Here is a 23431-nt window from a genome sequence, read left to right on the forward strand (position 1 = left end):
AAAAGTTATGGACGGATTTTCAGGAAATTTTCAGGAAATGTTGATACTGGCACAAGGGAGAAATGATTAAATTTTGGTGGTCAGTGGGGGTGGGGTGGGGTGGGGTGGGGCGGGGGGCACTGATCGACCCTGGCGGAGGGCTGCGTTGTCTTTTCAAGAAAAGCACTCGGAGAGCACAGACCTCCGACAAGGCCAATCAGTGGGCCCCCCCAATCACCACCAAAATTTAATCATTTCTTCCTTGTGCCAGTATCAACATTTCCTGAAAATTTCATGAAAATCCGTCCATAACTTTGAGTTATCTTGCTAACAAACAAACAAACACAAAGCAAAGCGATCACAATACCTCCTGGCGGAGGTAAAGATAGCTCTGCACCACCTGGAGCGTTCAAATTCAAACGTTATGAACTATTAGGGTCCAAATACCTAAATAAATGTACCAAAGACTACTAAAAGTAGGTTTAGCAAAATATGACCCCTTTAAATGGCCAAATACCAGCGTAATTATGATATATCTCAGAGAGCATTGCACGTTAGTTTTGCAGCATTAATGTTGCTAGGCTAGTGCGCTCATATAAATCTGTGTATAATGGAAGTATAGTGTCTGTGATGCATTAAATTCTTTGCTTTTAGCCTGCTTTAACTTGCAAAATATGTGTAAAATGTTGTTTTTCTGCTGCTGAACAAAATAATGACAGAAGTAATGATGACCTGACACAGTGTACAATTACCATAAGTGCAAGAAGCCAAACATTTTCTGGTCTGAGTTCTAAACTGTCATGTGCTGCAAGTCTGTTGAGCTCTGGTGCTTTAGAGTTGGAGTGTAAAACCATCGTTGGTTCATTATAAAACTCTATTAGGTTAAAGTAAGACACAGTCAAGGTAATTAGTGGAAACCGTGCAGCTGTCACACATGTATACAAGACTTGTGTTTACTCTGTTTGTGTCATTGTTGGCCCAAAAATGCAGAGTTTTGAGTCAGATAACACCAACAAAAAGCCATCATACATAACAGCTTGATCTGCTGGAAACTTAAGGCAACTTAGTATAGTTTGGATGAAAGATAATTGTGAGAAAAAACAAAAACAAAACTGTCACATGTTACGTCCAGATGGCCTTGCTGTATTTTCAGCACATTATTTTGTAGAGCAAAAATTCAGTCATATAAATTCATGGAAAAATGAAAACAACAGACTAAATAAGCAGCAGTATTGAATACTATGATATTTACTGATACTTGATACTGATGTTCATGCATAAACCAAGACGTAACCTATTAAATCATCCAAGTCTGAAGATGGCGTAAATGAAAATATCTTTAGTTCCCTGTTTGGAAGGGCAGGCAGTACATCTTTACCATTGTGTTGTTGGTTATATTCCTCTATGTTCTGCTTTACTGTGGACACATTTACACACAGATACACCTCCCTAAAAATAACGTGCTGCACACTAATACCCCTCGGCCAGAATAGACAAGACGGATGGACGGACAGACAGATGGACAGACAACAAAACGATTACAATATCCCTTCGGCTCAAAGTTGGCCGAGGGGTAAAAAAACCCAATCTAGTCCTTGAAACAATTTCTCCAAAATGAAACATTTTGCTCTGTTATTTTTTAAAATTGTAGCATAGTTTCTTTTCTGTGGTCATCATTCCTGGCTGTAGTGCAAAATGGCTTCCATTTAACTGCCTGAACTTCTTATTCTAATGGATATGTGAAATAATGCCAGATTTAAAAAAAAAAAAAATGTGTGTAGTGTTCTGCATCCAGATTTGTTGAAACAATTGTGTGACTGTAATTGGAAAAAAAAAAAGCTGTGAAATGAAAACAGAGTGAATTTGGCTTTTTAAGGTCACAGAGTGCACATGAGGGAAAATGTAACTTGACATCCAGTTCCCAAGGTCATTACATTACAGTGACTGTAAGGCATTTTATTGTGTAAACAGCCAAGATGCCTTTAAAAAAAAAAGTTTGGGTGAAGCAGTGAAATAGTGCAGCACCTGGATAGACAGGATAGATAGTAATACCTTTGTACAAAATAAAAATTCCAGTGTGCTAAGGAAAATTCCTCCTGTGCGTCCCAAAGAGATTTCCTGTAAGTTCCCTGCAGAGGAGTCAGACGTTTTGGAAGAACATGAAACGGTGGTCATGGCATGTGGCTGTAAAGCTATAAGCAAAGCTGCACATCCCCACAGTTGGAAATCAACTCAAATGCTGAGCTTTTGGAAAACGGAAAAACTTGAGTTCAATAGTTCCACTATGTAAGAAATAAACAATGAAGTGACTATTCTCCTAAAGAGAAGCTTTCCTGCATTATTATGTGTTTCTATTTATACACATGTCTTAATAACTCCCATATGCATCACAATCATTTTACAGCAGCACTGGTGAGTGGGCTGATAAAAGGCACTGGAAAAAGATACCAGTTTTCTTTTCTTTTCTTTTCTTTTCTTTTCTAATGCAGCGTTTTATCAGATATGAATGTTTAGTCTTCCATAGTGTACTTGACAATGATGGTTTTGCTCAAATAACTGTGGTGTCACCTCAGTGGAACACTCCATTACATATATATGACAGAAAGAGTGAAGCGATCCAGACACTGAAAATGATATTACAGCTATGTTACCCCAAGATTTTTATCGTGACTGTCGAACAACCACTGGAAAACTGGGAAGGGATATAGTGGAAAATTGCCTCCCCAGTGGAGTCCTTTTTTAATGGCTCTGCATGTAAAAGATAATATACATATTTAACATGTGTAGTTCACAAGTAGTGAGATTTTTGGTTCGTGACTGTTATAAGATTTAAGTAAATATTTTTATAGATGAGATGAATTAGTCTGCTGGAGTTGCAGTGTATTGAAGTGTTATGAAATTGTTCTAAAGCATTTTTATTTGTCCAAATAATTCATGTAATAAAAACCAATATTTTATAGTTATGTGCCATTACTCGTTGTAGGTGTCCACAGTAACGGCATGAAAACTGTGATTTCCTTTTTTTTTCAGTGGTTTGTAATTGACTCTTAACCTTGGGTGACAAGGATTTGATGGAGCACAGGAAAGTTAAAACGGTTTTATTCTAAGCACAAGGACATGGACTTTTACAGATGTGAAACAATACGAATCAGTTTGAAGGTTCAGGTTTGACGGCTCAGGAAATGCGGTTCCCTTTGTGCTGAGTGTGCACGTTGTCAGCTCATGGTTTTCCATGTTGGTTGGAGAGTGGGGGCTGCACAGGCCACCCTTACTGAAGGTTTTCCATGGTGGTGAGTCCACAGACATACACGGCATCCAAAGAGTCTGTGTCTCTGTTTATGGAGACGATGAAACCTTGTCCTCTGTTTTACCAAGGTCAGGTTAATTGACAAACCAGACGTGAACTAGTTTTAATACATAATTGTTATTTTAAAATTATATTTCTGGAAAGACTGAAGGATTTGGCATAAAGTGCATTTGACTGTCCCATCCATCTTCAGTATAAAATCCAGCTGACAAGAATGACAGCGTCAGTGATGAATGTCTTCCTTTGTCCTGTCCAAAGCCTCTTTGTCTCGGGAAAGAGCACTTTTTAGCTTGTGAATTATGGGCCAGTTGTGGCAGCCAGTGTTTGTCAGTTTAATGTAGGACAAGTGTTTTGACTGCTCTCGCATAAGCATCCATCTTAACTTTGGCAGTGAAAAATGCTAACATAGTAACTTTGGTTTTATTCAGTGCAAGGGATTTAAAATGACACTTTTAGTTTTACTATTTTGGTAATTGCTCTCCTTAGACAATTTCAGATAGTCTTTTTAAAGTTCTCAGTCATGGGAGTTCATATTAAATTGATTTCAAATGCTCTCTAATATATCTAAAGCTTATTCAGTTCAAGGCTGGTGAGAGAATATGACATTAATAGTGACTGGTTCAGTGCTGCGTTAAGTCATTTTCCTGTGTTTTCCAGCTGTCTTTGGAAATCTCATTGACACATAGTCAAGTAAAGGTGGTTTCTGCTGTCAGAGGAAGGGGCTGCTGCATGCATTAGTTTTACAAGCCTGTCACGTTTCATTTGTCATCACGTAGTGTGCAGACTCTATACCCCAAACACTCTGTATGATAGTGTTTGTGACAACTTGTTGTTTTTCTTTTCCTGGTTTCAGACTGTTAAATTTCGTCGAATCACGCGTTTGCTTGAATCTGCGGTAGCTGCATTGACATGGAGGCATGCACTGAAGGTGTGAGTGTACTTGAATACAGTACACTACATCTCTGGAACTAATATTTATGTTACTACTTTTAGAGAAGTAAGAAGAAAACTCCACACAGTGAATCAGAATTATATTCATGAGTCCTGTTTATTTTATAAAACATTTTATTTCTACTAAAAGTATGACAAGCACAAGCAAAATACTACTAATTACTTGGTAAATAATTGCTAGTAAATGTATAAAAATGTTTCTTTAGGTGAAACTGTTGATTGTTACAGTATATTGTCCACAGCAAGAGACACATGAGAAAAAGACACAAGCTGTACATATTTTATTGCAACTTAATAGTGACAGTAACATGTTTTTAATATATTATATTACAAATGTCTTATGTACAAACGCAATGTGTTGGATCTATTGACATCAACAAACCACTAAATTTATACAGTAAATACAGTGCTTGATTCATACAAGCAAATTGATAGTTCAAGCAATTGGTGATTTCCAAACTACTGAGGCATGAATTTGAGGAAAGTGTTGTGGCAGTGAGTATATTTCTGTTCCTAAATGTATAAAATATTGTATAAACAAACTGTTAATAAACATAAACATGATTCATTGGCAGAAAATTGGGTTGTGTAGAACAAGAAGATGGTGCCATCTCTGTAAATATTTTCGACTGTAACTGGCCTGTGTGTCAACCCGCATCAGAAGTCTCCACAAATGTACCCTTAAATTACACTGAAGAATTTCTTTAGGATGAAATTAAAAAATAGTCACTGGATAGGTTTCCTGTGTCGTCATCATCATTTGCTTTTTACTGTAAATACAGTTTTTACATACATACTAAATACATTGTAGGGTTCCTTTCTCAAAGCAAACACACTTATCTACTCTTATTCTGTCAGATCAAGTTTCTTTGTTGCAAAGTTTAAATGAAGGCACTGTCATTATCCTTTTTTTTTTTTTTTTTTGTAACACAGACGGTGTGACACAACTCCTGAGCGATTACATCTTCACTGAGTCAAAAGGGAAAGTAACAGTCAACTAAAGCAACAGTGCACAGATGATTGAATTTTTCAGGAGGCCATATGTTTTCATATTGCACATTTAACACTATCTTCCTCTTGTCATGCCACTCAATTGAACAAAGAGATAAAAAACAAACAAACATGGATTTAAGGAGCTGTAAAAGTTTCAGTTGGGTGAGGGATGCTGTGGGTCTTTTTAAATTTTTTTTTTAATGGAAGGTGTTTGGATTGGGACGGATCATCATGACTACTTTCTTCAGTGAATAGGCTCCACCTCTGAATTCAGCCCAGTAAACTCCATCCTGGTAGCGGCTGCGGTAGTGTCCTCCTCTGTACCAAACGCCGTTCAGGTTAGAATGGGCACAGGAGTTGTACCACCAGCCTCCTTTCTGATAGTGCGCACAGTTTCCTAAAAAACCCAACAGATAAATACAACAACCAGGCTTCAAGCATTAAAATAATTGTATTATTAGTGTAAATATTAGTAACATTTTTCAGCTGATTTTTACCTGTATATGCATCATGATCTCTGTCCAGTGTTGTGAACTGTTTGCCGTTATGCCAGGTGAGGGAGTCGCCTGCGTTGCCATGGTAACGGCCTACCCGTAGCTTGTAGAAGTCGGCCTCGGGCTCCAGTCTGAAGCTGGCGTACTCTGCAAACACCTTCCTCCCAGACCAGTCCTCCAATGTGACTAGAAGTTTGTAGTTGCCCTGGTTCGTGAGCCAGTGGATGTTCTCCAAACCTAGCCAGTATTCTCCATCAATGTTGCCAAAGCCTTGCTGTAAAGCGCAGCGATAAAAGACACCGTCAGTTCAACCGGAATATTGTTTCTGAATGGCTTTGAACAGTGAGTTTTGATGATTTAGGATCACTGGTCATGAGATAATTATGACTTTAACTCTTCTATAGTGGTGATTGTCGTCAAGGAAAGTTATAATAAATTGACCGCTGAGTCAGATTTATAGCTAGCAGTAGATGTCCAGATTTCCACCATTATTTTGTTGAAAACAGCGGCATGCAGTACATATAATATGAAGTTGAACAGAGTATATGCAGCTTCACTTTATTCTGGCTCTGACCGTGAAGTTTGGTTGTTGTATCTGCTTGCCTGCACATGGTTTGAATTATGAAAACCCCTTCTGATGAATATAAGCATGCAATTTCAGATCTCATGCGGTTTAAAGGTTTTGAAAAAGCCTATGAAATATCCATTTTGTTGCCCTCAGCTGAAATGTAATCAGGACTTTTGCAAACTATTGGCTGGCAAACAAATGTTTACAATTGTTTCCCTGTGTGAGGGGTTTCCCAATAAAAAAATAAAAAATAAAAAAAAGCAAAAAGATTTCCCTTTCCACTCCTGATTTCTCTACATCATCTTAGCTAACTTAGGAATCTGTCCATTTAAAAGATCTGCTTCGGTGTAATATGTATATGATGTAGTTATTTTTCATGAACATCTGCGATACTGACATAATCACCGTCTGTGACATTTCACATCAAATAGTTTCACACTTGTATTAATGAGTCTTAAAGCTGTGGGTGTGACTGACACAGGCAGTACTTCAGACATTTTGCACAATTACTTATTCATCACTTGCACACATCTGGTTAGTGTCGACACAACATGCATAAGCCACTCTCTTCCTTCCAAACTATGAGTTCCTTGATTCGGTGTGAAGTTGTCACACCTTGTATGTCTCCCAGTTCCTGAAAAAGTTGACAGAGCCATCCACTCTCCTCTGGATCACAGTCCAGCCGCCTGGGTCGTGTCTCTGGTCACACCACACCTGCATGAGCCGGTTCGCGTTCTCCGGCTTCACCAGATACATGCCGCTGGTAGTATGGCCATCCTCCAGAGCCTGCAAACAGTCCTTAAATGGACCTAAAGAGGACGATGACAACAGGACATTTGAAGGATGTAAAATTAAATCTGTTAATGGAGTAAAATATGTAGCAGCATGACTGGTTTTTATACAGAACCATAGGGAATCTCATTTTTCAGCAGAGGCTTTCATTTTAACAGAAGAATTGACTTTGGCTGCTCCTCTCGCAAGGGAAATGGCTCCTTTCGGTGCAGCCAAAAGCAACACTGGCATGAGGGCAAAGGGAATCCTGACTACTGAATGATGAAACAGTAGCAAAAACCTTCAATCATCTCTGATGCTTCTCAGGGCAGGAATATTATTTTACAAACTTGGTTTTTATTCTAAAGATTTAATTCAATAGTGGCAGTTAGGCTTTGCATCATACTCAAAGAGGATTTGTGGGACTAAATCAAATGAATAATAGCTTTTAGATCCTTGTCGGATATGTATTTTTTAGTATAAGTTGTGAAGTTATGTGTTGGTTTCTGTGTCATGTAAAGAGATGCTGGAAATGCTGTTGTGTGTATTCTGCATTTTAACATAGACCTGAATGAAAGATTTAATTTTACTTCTTGTATTTGTGGGAACTTTTTGTCCTTTACCATTTCAATTGCTCCCTAAAATTCCATTTTCATGACTTGGAAAAACACAAAAAGGGCAACTGGCTCCTCAGCTTCAATTGGCTGTGAAAGTGTTTAAGTTCTCAAGATTTTACACTTGGTACGGTTGGCCAACTGGCCCACTGTACAAAGTATTTCAACCAAAATGGCGGTAAATGAAAAGAGTATACATTAGTGTTTTGAGTGTCACCAGGGATCCATCAACAGTTTATAGGAAAAACTACAGAGAAGGTATACAAGGTGTGAAAAGCACCTTAAAGCACCTTGTATGGTCTATTTTAAGGTCTTACTCGGGCAACGAAAGTCGTAAACATTCCACAGTTAGGAATAAGGTTGTTTTTTAGGTTTATGTAATCATTCTGGATGATATCTGTCTGTCAGTTCTCTGCCATCCATTTACTCTCAGGAATGTCTTTGTTGAACAGATACAAGCCAGTGAGCTGCCCTGCCCTGCCCTGCTCTGTTCTGCCTGATAAAGTCTGCTGCTTTGGTGGAACATATGACTGATTCTTGCCTGGTGCAACTGGAACAAATGACATCACTGACTCACGGTATCTCTGTCTCCATTTTTTTCCCCCCAAACCACATCCTCATCTCTTCATGGCTTATTCCTATCAGGTCCTCACTTCCTCCCTCTATCCCTGCATTGTGTAGGATTTTGTGTTCGTGTTGAGGGTTTATGTAACTTTTGGGGTGTTAGTTGAATGGCTGTGGGCAGGAAATTACTTGCCTCCTTTCAGACATTCCATACAAAGGCTACCGTTCACATGCAGCCTAGTGAAAATGGCAAGCAGTAGCAGAAAATGTCAATGGAAAAAGCTCCAACTGGTCATGGTGAGAATGGTCTGTTCATTTTTCCACTGTTTAAAAACAGTAGTCTGGTAATGAACTGGAACTTCAATAGACTATTCACTGCAACTGAATCCCTGAAATGCCCCTCACATCAATAAAACTTTATCATCCACAAACATGTGTTTAAACACCAGTGAGTTTGGAGCCAAGTATCCATTTAGGCCCATGTATTTACCCTTTTGATATGCTGTGTGTTGTTGTGTGGGTGGAATCATGGCAATTAGATGATATGCATCTCAAAGGACCGTAGACAACGGGATTGTTGTTCTCACTGAGCTTTGCCCTAGGAATGTGTGGGACTTATTTAAATTGGCTCTGACTGGGAGAATGGGTCCACGCTGTTGTCTTATGATTAATTATTTAGAGATTGATAAAAGAGCTGCACTTTCACAAGTACAGACACACGGTCCTTTGTTTATTCCCAGTGTTTGGGATGGTAACTGGTGTGCCTTGTAAGAGTGTATCACATATATAAATTTTTGCCTTTGTTAGACTCACCGGAGGGCTTATCAGTGGTGGAAGGGCTGTGTGTGCCAGTAGGCATTGGAAGGAGAGGAGGCGACTTTTGGTCGCTTTGGATCTCGTTGGTGATTTGGTTGTTGATACGTGGAGGGCTGGGTGGCTGATAAGGCTTATTCAGAGGCGGTGATGGTGGAGGTGGCTGAGGTCGCGGTTGGGGGACTGGTACTTGACGAGGGGGAGGGCGACTCTGGCACTGCTCCTCCAACAGGGCGATAAGAGCTGACTGGTTTGTGGCCAAAGAAGCCAGGTGCTGGTACTTATGCTCAAGGTCTTTGTATCGACTGGTGAGCTGTTGCATCTCAGAGGTTTGGTTGAGAATCTTGTTCTCCATCTGAGCTAACTCTAGAGCATTGTCTCTCTTCCTGATGATCTCATGGAGCAGCTGCATGTACAGCTGGGTGACTCTGGAGTTCATGTTGCGGCTCTCTTTCCTTAGAAGCTTGACCTCATTGACGATACCTCCATCCACCTCTACCAATTGCTGCAGGGTCTCAATCTGCCTCTTTTGTTTCTGTAGCTCCACATTCAGCAGTTCCAGCTCCTGTTTGTTGACCCGATTCTCCAGCATGGCCTCCGGCTCCTTTGAGTTGACACAGATGGCTCCGGTCACTTTCTGTTGAGGCACTATGAAAGTGTAGGAGCATTTGTCCTGCTGCTGGTCAGCTGGAGCACGTTTACTCCTCCCAGCATAGAGAAACTCTCTTTCTAGACCATCATCACTACTGTCAAATTCTTGTGTCCTGTCACTGCCATGGCCACTGTCAGATGGACTCCCTTGAGTCTGCTGGATGCCACTGGCTAGTCCGTATGCTAGCAGGAGCCCCAGCAGGACCAATGGACGGGGCTCCATGAGTGTGTGTCCAGCTCAGCCTGAGGAGAATGAGGAATAACATGTAAAACAGGATTTTCAACAAAAACTGTAAACTGATTGAATCTGTGCTACCGCAGCGAGTAGGCAGAAGCATGTACGACTATTTCCTTCCACTGTACTGGTTTGGAGCTGCTACAATCGCATTTCATGCTCATTTGACTGAACATCAATGAAGTCTTTCATGACTATGCTGATAGAACCCAGATAAAACCTACTGAAAAATGGGACACTGAAAAGACTGAAGGGGAAAGGAAATCATTCACTTAGCCTGCTGAGTGTCACAGTGGATGCCATGACTATAAATTATTTCCACATTTAATGTATAAATTTGGAATTTCATGCTTGCTACACTGTGTATTTCACTACCATCATGAACACATACTGCAGTTTTCCCAATGGGTTTTATGTGTAATCCATGGAATACATCTGGCCTTCATTTTGGCTTGGTTAATCAGCTTTCCACTATCAAAGGTATGGTATTTAGCCTGTTTGAAAGTCACTGATCCTCTGATGGCCCCTAAGACAAATATTTCTTTTGTGTAATGATGTTCTGATCTCTCTAGTCAGTTACAATGCTGGTTGGGGACTGTGTTTAGCTTAGTCTGCTGTCCTGGCTCAGGTCCTCTTTGGGTGACTGCCATTCCTTGTCCTTGACACACAGAAACACTCCTATCTGCTCCCTTCTGCAGGCCTGGACATCTTTTGCTCATGGAAAATTTGAGACATTACCAGATGATGCTATTCATGGAACTGTTTTAAATATTGATGTTGCGTCAGTCCTGTACACGCCGCTTACCGAAAGAGGAAAATAATATAATCCATTTATTATTTTTTTGTTTTTGCTTTTGAGCAAGTGTTTAGCTAAAATCTGACTTTATTTATGCGTTATCCTAATAAATTTTTACTATGAATGTTTGACCTTTCTGATTATTTATTGCCATAGCATTGGGGTATTTGTGCTTGTTAAGATTACAGTTTCTCTTCAAAAAAAAGCTTTTCCTCCAAACCCGTAACTTTCCTCAGAAGTTAATGAAAATGCTTAGGTTAAGAATTTTTATTAGAAAAGTTAGAGCAGGCAGTTTTTGAAGTGATGTGCTGTTATTAGAAGTGGAGGGGATGCCACTGAATGTGGAGGAGAATGTAACTCCTGTATGAGGATAACAAGGCCTTGAACTCCCAGGGCACGTTAATTGAAAGCTGCTGCATATTGAATTACAGAGGGGTCCTGTGTAACACCTCCCCAGAGTCAGAAGGGGCCCATCTAATCAGAAGGCATTATAGAGAGGCCTATATTGGCTTGGTTTTCCAGAGCTGCCTTCGGATTTCCAATCTTAGAGGTGCTTCCCTCACATAGTTGTTATCCTTTATCTCGGTGTGAAACACAACCTGATGTTATGTTCAGGACAAAATTAAGAAGAGAGCAGAAATGTTTTTGTCTTGTTAATCTGGGCGTGCTGCCAGCGCATTAGGTTGGAGACATGGAGAAGAGAAATGCAGGACCTTGCAAGAACATGACCCCTGGCACATTCGGCCCTTTGGCTTTATCTGTCTAGGAGAGAATGTGTAAACACTTTCTTTGCAGAAAGAGTCGCTGCACATTTGCATAACCCATCGGTATTTTTGATGTCATAGTTTGCCTTTGCCAGATAAAAAAACCCACCCACATTAGTAAATAGGAATGCAAGGTCTGATTCTCCTGTTTATTTGCTAAAAATGAAACTAAAAGTGGGAAGTCGGCAGCATAAACATGACCTTTTATGAATCAAAAACCTTCAAAGAAGAGTGTAGTTTCTGTTTCAAATTTACCATGAAACTGTCTCCTGTCAGCACAGTATGAGGTCTAGTTCTGCCAACAAAGCTTGGCTGTATGACTGCACCTCAGGATTTTGATGCAGTAAATGTAACATCATCAATATTTTTCAACCGTGCAAAGAGATACTTAGCAGTTGTGACAAACAGTTTTATTTTCTTTATGGATCATGTCCTAAATAAATCACCAATAAAAGCTTACAAGTAAGCCATATCAAGATAATAAGGCAGCCCAAAGCCTGTCCCTTGTAATGTGCTGATGACTGTATTTGGCCAGTGGCTCCTGTGGTTTCTCCCCCTGGAACATGAGCTCTGTCTCTGAGAAATGCCGTGTGATTTACCCCTGCTGTGGAAGGAGTCCCATGTTGGACGTTGTTAGCCCGGAATCTCCTTCTCTAGGCTTCACTACACTTCAAAGCTGAGGAGAAAATGTTTGCAGCTTGTGATGAAATGCCTGTTGTTGTGTGAGTGTATGTGCATGCCTGCGAGTGTTTTTCAGTTAATGTGTGTTTTCAGATAACAACACTTGCTGGGTTGAGTCTCCCAGGGACCGGAGAGAGTCCCATCTGCCCTGACAGAGACAGCCTGTTATTAACCCATCTACAGTCTGCCAGAGGGAACAACAGAAAGCCTCCACCTCCTCCTGCACTGTTAACAGCCCCACAGCTCATTATTGTCTGAACATCAGTTCATTTTAACAAGCTACCATTGACTGGCCAATGGCACCAGTGATTAACTGGTGCTGAAGTGTCATATAAGTCTGCACTGCTCTGTGCTTAATGACAAATGACAAGAGCTGAATGAACTGCCCTTCTGCACCTTGAAGAGCAGATTTCTTCAAGTCTGCTTCACCCTAAAATACTTTTTTGTCTTTGGTGTTCAGACTGGATTTATGCTGCTTCTGTATTTTACTTGATGCTGAATCGAGTGTGATCGGTAGGTGCAGCTTTCAGTGCCTCTGACCTGCACTGTGCCCTAGCCTTTTGGTCAAGCTCAGCACATATTAATTAGAAGGTGGGCAGACTGGCTGATGTGTCTCACTCCAGCCCCTCTCATTTCAGCATGAGCATGGCATTCCTCACATTCTTCGTCACCTCATTAGAGCGAGCTGCCATACACACATGGCGGTGGCATACGGTTAGAGCTAGACCTTCTAGATGCAGTACCAACGCTCCCCGTTTCACTGCAGCACCTATAAGACATCCTGCATCTACTGACCCAGTTCATTCCCCGTGTCCTACTTTCTGTATGAATGCTTCATAATCACATTATCATCCACAACAGGAGATCACAACACCAACTACACAGCACTTCATTTGTCAGTAGTCGAAAAGAAGCGGACACTTTGCAGGACGGCTTTGTACTGCATGCTCAAATTAGTGCCAACTCTGCTGAGAACTGGCAGTGTGTCCAGCATGACACCCAATATGTGTTGGATCAGAGTCAAATTCAATTTGCTCATTGTAATCTGCTATTACATTACCTTGTGGGTGACCTCATTCTTTCCTCAAGAATGTAATCCTTGTAAGTGTGTAACATGACATGTAGAACATAATTAACCGTAACTACCAGCTCAACATGATGGTAAAATATAGTATTTGTTACAATTCCCAACAGAGCAGGGGGATTAGTGTCTTAGTTAAAGTTTAGGTTTAGTCTTAGATTTTGCCTCATGCTGCTGGTACGTTCTTCTGTCCCTCTTGTGATGTGAGTCCGCCACGGGGGCAGGGGGTCTCAGGAACTGTTTCGATAAGTTCCAGTATTCTGCCTCAAAGCCCTCTTATCCAAACACCACTCTGGCAACAGAAACAAAGACAGGATTCAACTGCCTGCTTCTCTGTCCTCATCAGCCCAGGGGAACATCCTGAAGCTGCACACTCCTTGACATAGTTGGGTCATCTTTTTTTAGGGAGTGAATAGTGGCATTTTGTTAAATTATGCAAGATAAAGTGCTCGAAAGGTGTCACCATACAAGCCTTTTCCTGTGCATTTATCAACCTATCTTCACTCTCTTCCCTCCAGATGTGGCTTTATTTAACATCTTTATGGTCCTTCCTTTTGACTGAAGTGTTTTAATCACCAGTGATGAAGCACTTAGCCTGAGAGCCTGCTCTCCAGCATCCCCCTGCGCTGAATCTGTGTCTGTTAGTCATCTATCTGGTTAGTCATCACAAAGTAGAATTCCCTTTAGGCAAGTTTAACAGTGTAACGACCTCTGAATTTAAGATCAGCCAAAACTATTATGGTGAGTGCTTTAGTTTGAAAGTGACAAACCCAAGACTGGCTTCAAAATGACAGAAAAGCACAACTGCGTAACCAGTGCCCTTAATATTCTGAATGTGTCACAGCAGCAAAGGTCATCTTACGTCTTTACTTAATGACTTGTTGCACATACAATTTATTACAACAGAATATTAAAATAACTAGCGAAGCACAACAGTGTTTATTCATGTGTATGCTCATAACCTCCTGAGACCCAGACATGCATTTTTGTCCTCTGTAGGGGACAGGAGTTTCAGTTTTCTGTAAAAAAAAAAAAAATTCTGTCCACTACAAAGGAGATCCTATAAAATAAACAGATAAATAAATAATGCATCTGAAAAACCTGTTGCATCTTGCTGTTTCCAATCAAGGCTGTTTCCTGGGTCTCAGAAGGCTAAATAGTCCATCATTACATTAAAGTGTATACGGTGCTTACTAGATAAGCGTAGAATATTGATGTGGCTCCCTCAGTTGCCTTGCCCTCCTGGAAGAGTTGATTGAAGTTTCTCCTGGTAGAAAGTCATCCCAAGTTGGAAAGCTGCACTTCTGCGTCCTCCTTCCCCTGCACTCTGCCTGTCTAGTTACTCTCTCTGTCACTTTAGTCCATTCCAGCAGTGAAGAGTAGCAGTGTTTTAAAGCCTATTATTAAAAGACTGTTATTAGCCCGGCAGAAGCTCAACTGGCAAGAAAGTCTTCAGTAAACATTGAGCAATGTTTCAAAAATATCCTCTTGAAAAAGTTAGGACTCTGTCAAGAGATGTCAAGGCAGAACTGGTGACTGTAGTTGGATGGAGGAGGTAGTTTCCTGATAAATGGTGTGAGTCCAGGGCAGGTTGTGTACTGCCTGTGGCCCGTTAGGAGAAGACTGTCACTTTTTTGTGGGCTGAATCCATCACTTCTGCCTCACAGCTCTAAGAGGCTGTCTCTCTCAAATGCACCTCTCTCTCTTTCTCCGTCTTGCCCCCCCCCCCTCCCTCTCTCTACCCCCTCTTCTTGGTGCTTTTAAATGATGAAAAATCCTCTCGCAGTGTTTCAGTGGGCAGACAAATTGAGCTCAGAGCCTCCCCCTCTCCCTTAAAATGAACACATTCTTGTTTAAAGCAGCAGCCTTTTTTCTCCACCCCCCCACCAGCCCTCCCCATGGCACAAAAGAGGTCAGCAAGCATGCACAACATACGTGAGAGACACACACACACACTACTCAAATTTCCAGACCCCTGCCCCCTGGCCAATGGTTCACCACCACTATTTCTGGGTCGGACACATGGTTGTTCTGGTAGTGGACAGCAGCGATGTTCCACTGATCAGATGCTGATTGGCCGTGAACGGACACTTGTCCCCCCAAGAGACGGAAAGAGGCTGACAGATAGGAAGCAAATCCAGGTGTTTGACTAAGACCAGGTCTGGGTCTCAACTGCTAACCCTCGTTTATAGCCTGGAGGTGTGATGCAGCTTGTCTCAGACACTTTGGACTCGATGCATAGAGCAGCGCATTTGAACTACTTCCTATCGTACCGGGTGACGATTACGCAATTACTTCAAAAGCATCACGTGTTGATACAGGGATATGAAACACGTCGTCATGTCAGAGCATGGACAGCCCTGCCAAGTTTCTCAAGTGAAGACTTGGCTTTGCATACTGTTGCCTTGGCTGTTGTCTGTTGTTTTTGTGTTGTCTTCCTGTTTTTAATAAAAGCAAGATTTTTTGCCCAGACAGTTAGGATGTAATTGGACTTCGTGTTTCTGCTAAGATTTACTATTTCCATTTTGTGGCCATGAAAACTTCAAAGCATCATTTACTGTAATGCTTTAAAGAATTCACATATTAAGATCATTTCCTATTTGGTTTTACTAGTCTTTTCTAGCCATTGAAATTAAATTGTCTGTCATAATAAATGAGCAGCTACTGTATTTTAATCAGACCCTATTAAGTAATGTTTCAGCTAATAAATAAATAAGATGCATCTAACAACAGTCATCTTACCAATCTACACAGTAACAGAGTTTGTGTTGCCAAAATTTGTGCAGCAGAAATTTACTTCAGTGTTTTATTTTGGCATTATTGTTAAATAACAGTTTTAAGTTTGACTGTGCTGTTTGTTTTACAATGAACAGGATGTGTGATTCTCCCCTCAAGAGTATAAACAGTAAATATGTTACAGATGCTGACTTACTTTTATGTGTGTGTCGTTAACTTTAAACTGTAAAGTGTTGGGAAACATAAAATACGACAAGAAAAAAATAATGAATGAGAACGTGAAGCATGTTGCATCTACTGCATGTTAATGCTTTCCCTACATCACTTCCAGGAGGATGTGAAACACTTGGCATTTTAGTGAAAAGACATTTATTCAGCTGTCAAAAGTCAATTGCATCTAAATAATGTGCAGAGTAGAGCATGTGCACGAGTCTGGCAGTTAAAGAATGAGTGTACTCCTTGACTGAATCACTTTTTCTACAAATGCTTTTTAGGTGTGTGTATTTGGCTTTAAAGAGTCAGCAATTTCCATAGTGTCAAAATAAAGATCTGTGGTTTGACTTGACAAAATAAGCAATGATCCACACTAATATAGTCATCCCACTCATACCACAACCATTCATACTGGGAGATTTGCATAACAGTCAGCAGTGAGTAGCATGTGTTCAAAGGGTAAAAGGATCTTTCTTTCGCAATATTTGGTCACAAAATGTAATTACAGATGATTTGATTTCTTTTAAATACTCTCGTGTACAACGACTAGATTATTAAAGCAATGGAAATTTTAAGAAGAGACGTTGGAAAAGGTATCATTTAGGCTATAAGATAATAAACCAGAATATGTTGAAACATGAGGAGCACTGGAAAAGTTCTTCATGTCAGATAGTAATTAATGTCTGACAAAGCTAATAATGTCAGCACTGCTTTACATTGAAGTTGTTTGTTGTCTGGGCTGTGAATCCAAAGTACAGTGAAAAGTGAACTGAATAGCACTCTTATCATTATGAAGTCTGTGTGGTGTTTTAATGGTGTACATTGGATAAGATTTTAAGATTTGTAAACTGGTTAGAATGGGGTTAGAAACTGTATGACTCAATTATTTGTTGTTTAACTGCAATAATTGTGAGAATTAGGAATATGTTGTGTTTTAGTTTCTGTTTTGTGATATTAACCCATAAAGACCCAATGCTACTTTAGTGGCAGTTCCCAAATTAATTTTTCTCTCTATTTAATGTTTCTGAAGTGATTTATCACCATTTTTTAAATAATATTATTTTCTGTATTTAGTATTTTTTCAGTGTAAATTAGGTATTTTCCTATATCTAATCCGTTGATCATGTTGATGTTCTTTAAAGCTCAGAATAAATTCAAAGGAATAAATTCAAAGGTTATTGAATCAGAAATAGGGGTAACTGTAGAAGCAGTGGCTTTTTCAGTGAAATATATCATCAACTGAACATGAAACAAGTGTCTACAAGGGCTGTTATTTATCAGACTCCATGGGTTTTATTGGTGAATCAATGTTGTAGAAGATGACGGTGTTTCCATGGTAACTACAGAGCCTCTGAACATCCAAATGAGTCATATCTAATGACCATGAAAAGGTGACAAACTGCATTTTACACCAATTATTTACATGTATTGATAGGATTAGTGGATCAACAGTTACTAAATGGTTTAGATCAGTAGATGGTTTTGGTCGCCAGTGGATGTTTGGGTCTTTATAGGTTTATAAGTACAAAAGTAAAAATGCTATCAATATAAATTATAGTATTTAGCCCTTATGTTATGAGTTTGTAGAATATCAGTGGAATGCAATTAAGTAATTAAAAAAAAAAGAAACATGTGACCTTTTAAAAGTGCTAAAAAACCTCAAATCCACAAAGTTACAGTAGAAGCAAATGCTTACTGTAGATTTAAAGAATGAAATATCACTCATTCACGTTAGAAATGACTCCTCAGGCGCCTCCTTAATGGAATGTATTTGTTTCAGGTTCATGTATGATTTCTTTGTTCACGGTTGGTTCCGTTTCTCCGTAAGTGAATGGAATCATCAAAATGTTTCCCCTGATGACAGCGAGAATGTACTATTGGCTTTATGAAACAAAGTTCCTGGCAGAAGCTGCAGGACGGGAAAGCAGTGGACACATTTATTTCATAACATTTAAAGATTAAGCCAAACAGAAGGACCAGTCACACATTTGACAGACTAATCCTATAAAGAGATTCCGATCAAAGTAAAAGTGAGTAAACGGTAGCTCTCGTACGTCGCGTACCTTACAAACTGGCATTATTCAAGGTTTTGTACTCCTCTTCAGCTCTTGTCTCTCCTAAATGACAAATGCAGCTGACTTTGTGGTTAACCGGTGAATGTCAGTCTTACTCAGATGCTATGAAGCTGAGCTGCTTCTCGGTATTGAGTGTTTGAGTGACTCATTGGGGCTCATCCAAAACCACAGTGTTGATGCAGTGATTAGTCCTCTTTCCATCTCTAATCCACAGCAGGTGGAGGAACACCGGATCATAAAAATGTCAGGGGGAAAATGTTACTCCCATATTGAAATGGTAACCAATCAATGCGTTTTAAAGCTGAAAGCACCACATGGGAGACCTCACGGAAAGAGGCTTGGTGTTGGAAATGTTTCACAGATGGGCTTCTATGTTGGTTGAATGAATGAGCATGTTGAGTGAGATGCCTTTTTGTTTAGTGTTTGTCGAGTTCATTTGGGATTTGGAGGGGAACGGCTTCTGTTATGAGTGAGATTCATGGCCAATTGAACAGATGTAGAGTCTGGTTTAAGAGGTGATAATTGTTCATTTATAGTGTTTGTTATGGTATCATCTTTTCTCATATCCAGTAAATAATAACAAGGCAATGATATCAAGTGCATGTCAGATTTATTAAAAGGCATTAAAATCAATTACAATATAGAACTCCATAAAACTTGGGATGCTGAATAAAATGTAAATAAAAACAAAATGCAATGATTTCCAATTCTTATAAACCCACATTTAATTTGCAATAGAGCATAGATAGGATATCAAATATTTTAACTGAAAATGTAAAACTTTAAGAAAAGAAATAAAGTAATTTGATGACAGCAACACATCTTTAAAGTGTCGGCAGAGGGTTATGTATACCTCTGTAGCATCCCTTCGTCTTTTAACAACAGTCTGTTAATGTCTGCAAACTGAGACCAGCTGATGGAGAATGTCATACCTGATAACAGGATTGTATCATATGTTGTGTTCCATTGGTAAAAGGTCTGAAGGCAGGCAGGTCAGTTCAGCACCTGGACTCTTCCACCATTTGCCGTTGCCATAGATGCAGTATGTAATTTATTATTGTCTTGCTGAAATGTACAAGACCTTCCATGATACTAATGCACCCTTATACCATCAGAGATGGAGGATTTTAAACTGATTTTCAGCTTGTCCTGTGGGCACTGAATTCTCCAGAATCATGAACTCTTTCAGTTATTTTATATGTCCTAGATGATCATATATTCAAAGTCTTTGCAATTTCACATTGAGGAACATTATTCTGAAATTGTTCCACTGTTTGTAGATGTCATTTTTTAGCAGGCCGGTAAACCTCTGCCCATCTTTACCTCTCCACCGCTCTAAAATGTTCTGTTTATGCCCAGTCACATTACTGACCTGTTCTCAGTTAAAATAATTAGTTGCAAAATGTTCCTCCAGCTGATTTGTCTTAGCACCACTTATGTTTTCAGGCTTTTGTGGACCCTGTCCTAAGTTTTTGAAGACATGTTGCATTATTTTCTTTTCTTGAAATTATATATTCGCTTGGGTTAAACATGTATTTTATGCTCTATTACAAATAGAATATCAGTTTATTAAGTTTGAAAATCTTTTCTTTTTTTTTTAATCTACATTTTACACAACAGGGTTGTGGTATATCTATCAGTGCTGACAAAGACACAAAGTCAGAATGAAAAGCATGGAGAGCTTGTACCATTTTTTTTTTTTTTTTTTTAAATTTGTTCATTTTTCATGTCTTGTTTTTAAGATCAGTATGTAGTATTTGAGTGTTTCAGTTAAATACACCTCAGCTCAGTCCTGCATCTTATGACCATCCTGGTGTTGTTCATTGTGGACTAAAGAGTACTGCAGTTTCCCACTCCATTAAAAAATATAGATGTTATTGAACAGTTTTTTTTTTTGTTTTTTTTTTGGCATTTTATTGGCTCCACATGAATCAATTACTTTTAAAATACTTCTAAATTAGAGTTTTAGAGTACTACTTCTTGTGTTGTTATAGACTAAGCCACCTTATATTTAGTTTCAGCAGACTGAGATATTAGATTTACAAAGATCAGCTGTTTTCTTTGATTAATAAATTACTATTTGCACTAATTTAGTGTTGTGCACTATGACGTACAGTATTTCCCCTAGTTCATGTTGTAATCTTGACAAAAAGTGAAGGCTGCGATTATGTTGTCAGGATGTATTACGTGATTGCCTTACTGCATGACACCATCATGGTGACCTTTCTTAAAATGGGTGTATAGTAGAAGGCCAGCATGTATCCCTGTCTGCCAAACCATGATGGATGGTTTTCAGGTGACCTATATTGACCTCATCACCCCTGGCACACTGTTGCTCGCTGTTTTTAATACATCTTTGAGTGACAAGCCTTGTACATGTGAGTTCACTTTTGTAAACACTCTCTACAACAAGCCTCTTGTTATTTGATTGTTGCTTGTTGTTCTCTCTCAATATTTTATGAATCTGATTAAAAATAGAAATATTAATATTTTCCCCTGTGATGTGGCATGGAAAGAGTTGGCTTAATTATTCCATGGCTTTACTGTGTAGAGCTCACTGTTCCTGGTAGCTAGACCTACAAGGGCTGTTCTGTTGGGAGGAAAGTTTTTCGGTTTTATGATCTGAGTGGAAAGAATGGGACTGGCTCAGGATTTTGTCAAACTCACCCCAACTGTTGCAGAAACCACCAAATGAGACTAGTAAATATGAAACGTGCGAGGATTCAGAGGAACAGGATTTCTTTCAGACTTCATTAGTCTGATGTTGAAAGCATGAACAGCTTGTGTGGCCCCTTCTGAAAGTCACTATAACATGAAATGATTTAACAATACTTGGCCAACAGTGTCAGAGCTGCAAACGGCATCAAGAAAACTGGGTCATAAGCGCAAATTGACCAGCACTGGTTTGTTCAGACCATACTGTATTTCCTCATTGCTTTGCAGTCTGTTTGTAATGTTTCCGTAACAGACATTAAACTCAAAAGGAATATTTATTTTGATTGCTTTGGACATCATGGCTTGTGTATGGAATTTAAAGATCAAGGTTGTAATACCTATTTGTCATGAGAGCTAAAGATTTACCTTATGGTTTCCAGACATGTTTTACAAGTGAGCCATCTTTACATCATTTGGAAAGAATCCAAAGAAACATGCCGTCTACGTAAAGGCTTTGTAACAGCTGTTGTGATTTGGGATCCATGGAAGCTTGGACAGACCAACAAATAAAGGCCTGTGCCATAAAAGATCAGCTTGAAAATATAATGATGTGTGACCTAATGTATTGCTGAAAGGCAATGGCAGTCCCTCTATATGGGTATTACAGCGGAGTGAATTTCAAGCTGACGGCCTGCCACAGATGAGGGAAGTGCAGTCAAAGGAAAATCCTGACGTTTTCCGAGTAAACGGGTATGGGTCTGTCATCAGGGGAGGCTGAAGGTAGAAAACAGGTCAGGTTTCAGTCAAGTTTGTGACTCTGTGTGAGTTATGTCAGCTGCATGTGAGACCTAGTTTTTCTGCTCAATGACTATTATTTGTACAGACAGAATAAGTATTAGTTCTGTCTTGATGCTGGAATTTCTGATATCAATATCAATGATATTTGTGTTTTTAGTGACGTTTAGGACAAGAAGCTGTTTCAAAGACAGACAATCAGTAGCCAATCAATCTATATGTGCTATAATCAGTATGTTTTTGAGATATTGTGTTCTGCATATAGGCAAGGCAAGGCAAATTTATTTGTATAGCACAATTCATACACAGAGCAAGTCACAGTGCTTTACAAAAATGGAAAAGAGACAGGTTAAAAAAACACAATTACAATTAAAACATAATCAACTAGAAGCACTCGGAGAGCGCAGACCTCCGCCAAGGCTGATCAGTGGCCCCCCCCCGTGGGCCCCCCCACGCCAAGGAGGTTATGTTTTTGCCAGGGTTTGTTTGTCTGTCTGTCTGTTTGTCTGTCCGTTAGTGTGCAACATAACTCAAAAAGTTATGGACAGATTTTGATGAAATTTTCTGGTCTGCGCCCCCCCCGTGGGCCCCCCGACCCCCGATCACCACCAAAATTTAATCATTTCTTCCTTATCCCATTTCCAACAAACCCTGAAAATTTCATCAAAATCTGTCCATAACTTTTTGAGTTATGTTGCACACTAACGGACAGACAAACAGACAAACAAACAAACAAACCCTGGCAAAAACATAACCTCCTTGGCGGAGGTAATAACGCATGAATAATAATCAATTAAAATAAAGTAAAAGAGAAGAGTGTAGATAGAGCTCTTTCAGTTGTTCTATCCACAGTTGAATGGAGCCGTTTTCAGCCTGGACTTAAACATTGTCAGAGTAGAGGCCTGTCTCACGTCATCAGGAAGACCGTTCCAGAGTTTAGCTGAGTCCAGATAGGGCTGGCTTTGCAGTCTTAGGTTAACCAAATGATTCTGGATTCAGTCATGTTGATATGATCATCCCACATGTTTATATGACAGATTTGTTGTGTTGCAGCTGTGGTCACTCCTTTAAATATCTCCTACTTGGCTCCATCAAACCTATCAGACATTTATATGGAACAGTATCTTTGTTACAGTTTTAGCCTGTGTTCTTCTGGTTTCAGCCTGTAGACTTGGGAGAAGAAGGTGTACTCTGTTGCTGTGTATCTAGGTTCTGGTTTGCTAACGTTAATAACTATCATCCAGGGGATTGGAGCAGCATCTTGGCTCGAACTGGACCACAGCCCTTTTCCCTGCTGTTTATGGAAGTACTAAAAGGCAACAGGGACACCCACAATCCCCCAGCTCTGCATAACGTTACTGCTACGCTACAATGCAAGACTGGACAGGACACGATTGGACTGACTGGAATCAGACAAATAACAACAATAAAACATGAATAGGCAGCAAGATATTTTATTGTGGCAATGCTGACCTCCCAAGCAGATACGTCTCGATGCACATAATTCATTATTACAACATGGCTGTTGCATATTTGGCCTGCTTTTCTTGTGTGAGGAGAGTAATGAGAAGTACAGCAGTGCTAAAATAATAACCCTATTTGCAAAGTACTCATATGGGACTAGTAATTATTAAGTTATTCTGTGCATAAAATTAGGTACAAACTTCTAAGTACAGCCTCTCAAGCAGGTATTTC

At 39.7% G+C, this 23431-nt stretch overlaps 1 protein-coding gene across 1 annotated transcript; it reads right to left on the bottom strand.

The window, feature by feature from the left end:
• Positions 1-4503: 4503 nt before the first annotated feature.
• Positions 4504-14985, bottom strand: angptl2b (angiopoietin-like 2b). The gene is made up of 5 exons (XM_030144287.1): positions 14457-14985; positions 9055-9948; positions 6908-7101; positions 5728-5998; positions 4504-5627 (listed from the first exon to the last, which is right to left on the bottom strand). The coding sequence occupies exons 2-5, from the start codon at positions 9926-9928 to the stop codon at positions 5428-5430; spliced, it is 1539 nt and encodes a 512-aa protein (XP_030000147.1). The 5' UTR covers positions 9929-9948; positions 14457-14985; the 3' UTR covers positions 4504-5427.
• Positions 14986-23431: the final 8446 nt, after the last annotated feature.

This window comes from Sphaeramia orbicularis, chromosome 9, assembly GCF_902148855.1.
Source record: "Sphaeramia orbicularis chromosome 9, fSphaOr1.1, whole genome shotgun sequence".
Taxonomy (NCBI): domain Eukaryota; kingdom Metazoa; phylum Chordata; class Actinopteri; order Kurtiformes; family Apogonidae; genus Sphaeramia; species Sphaeramia orbicularis.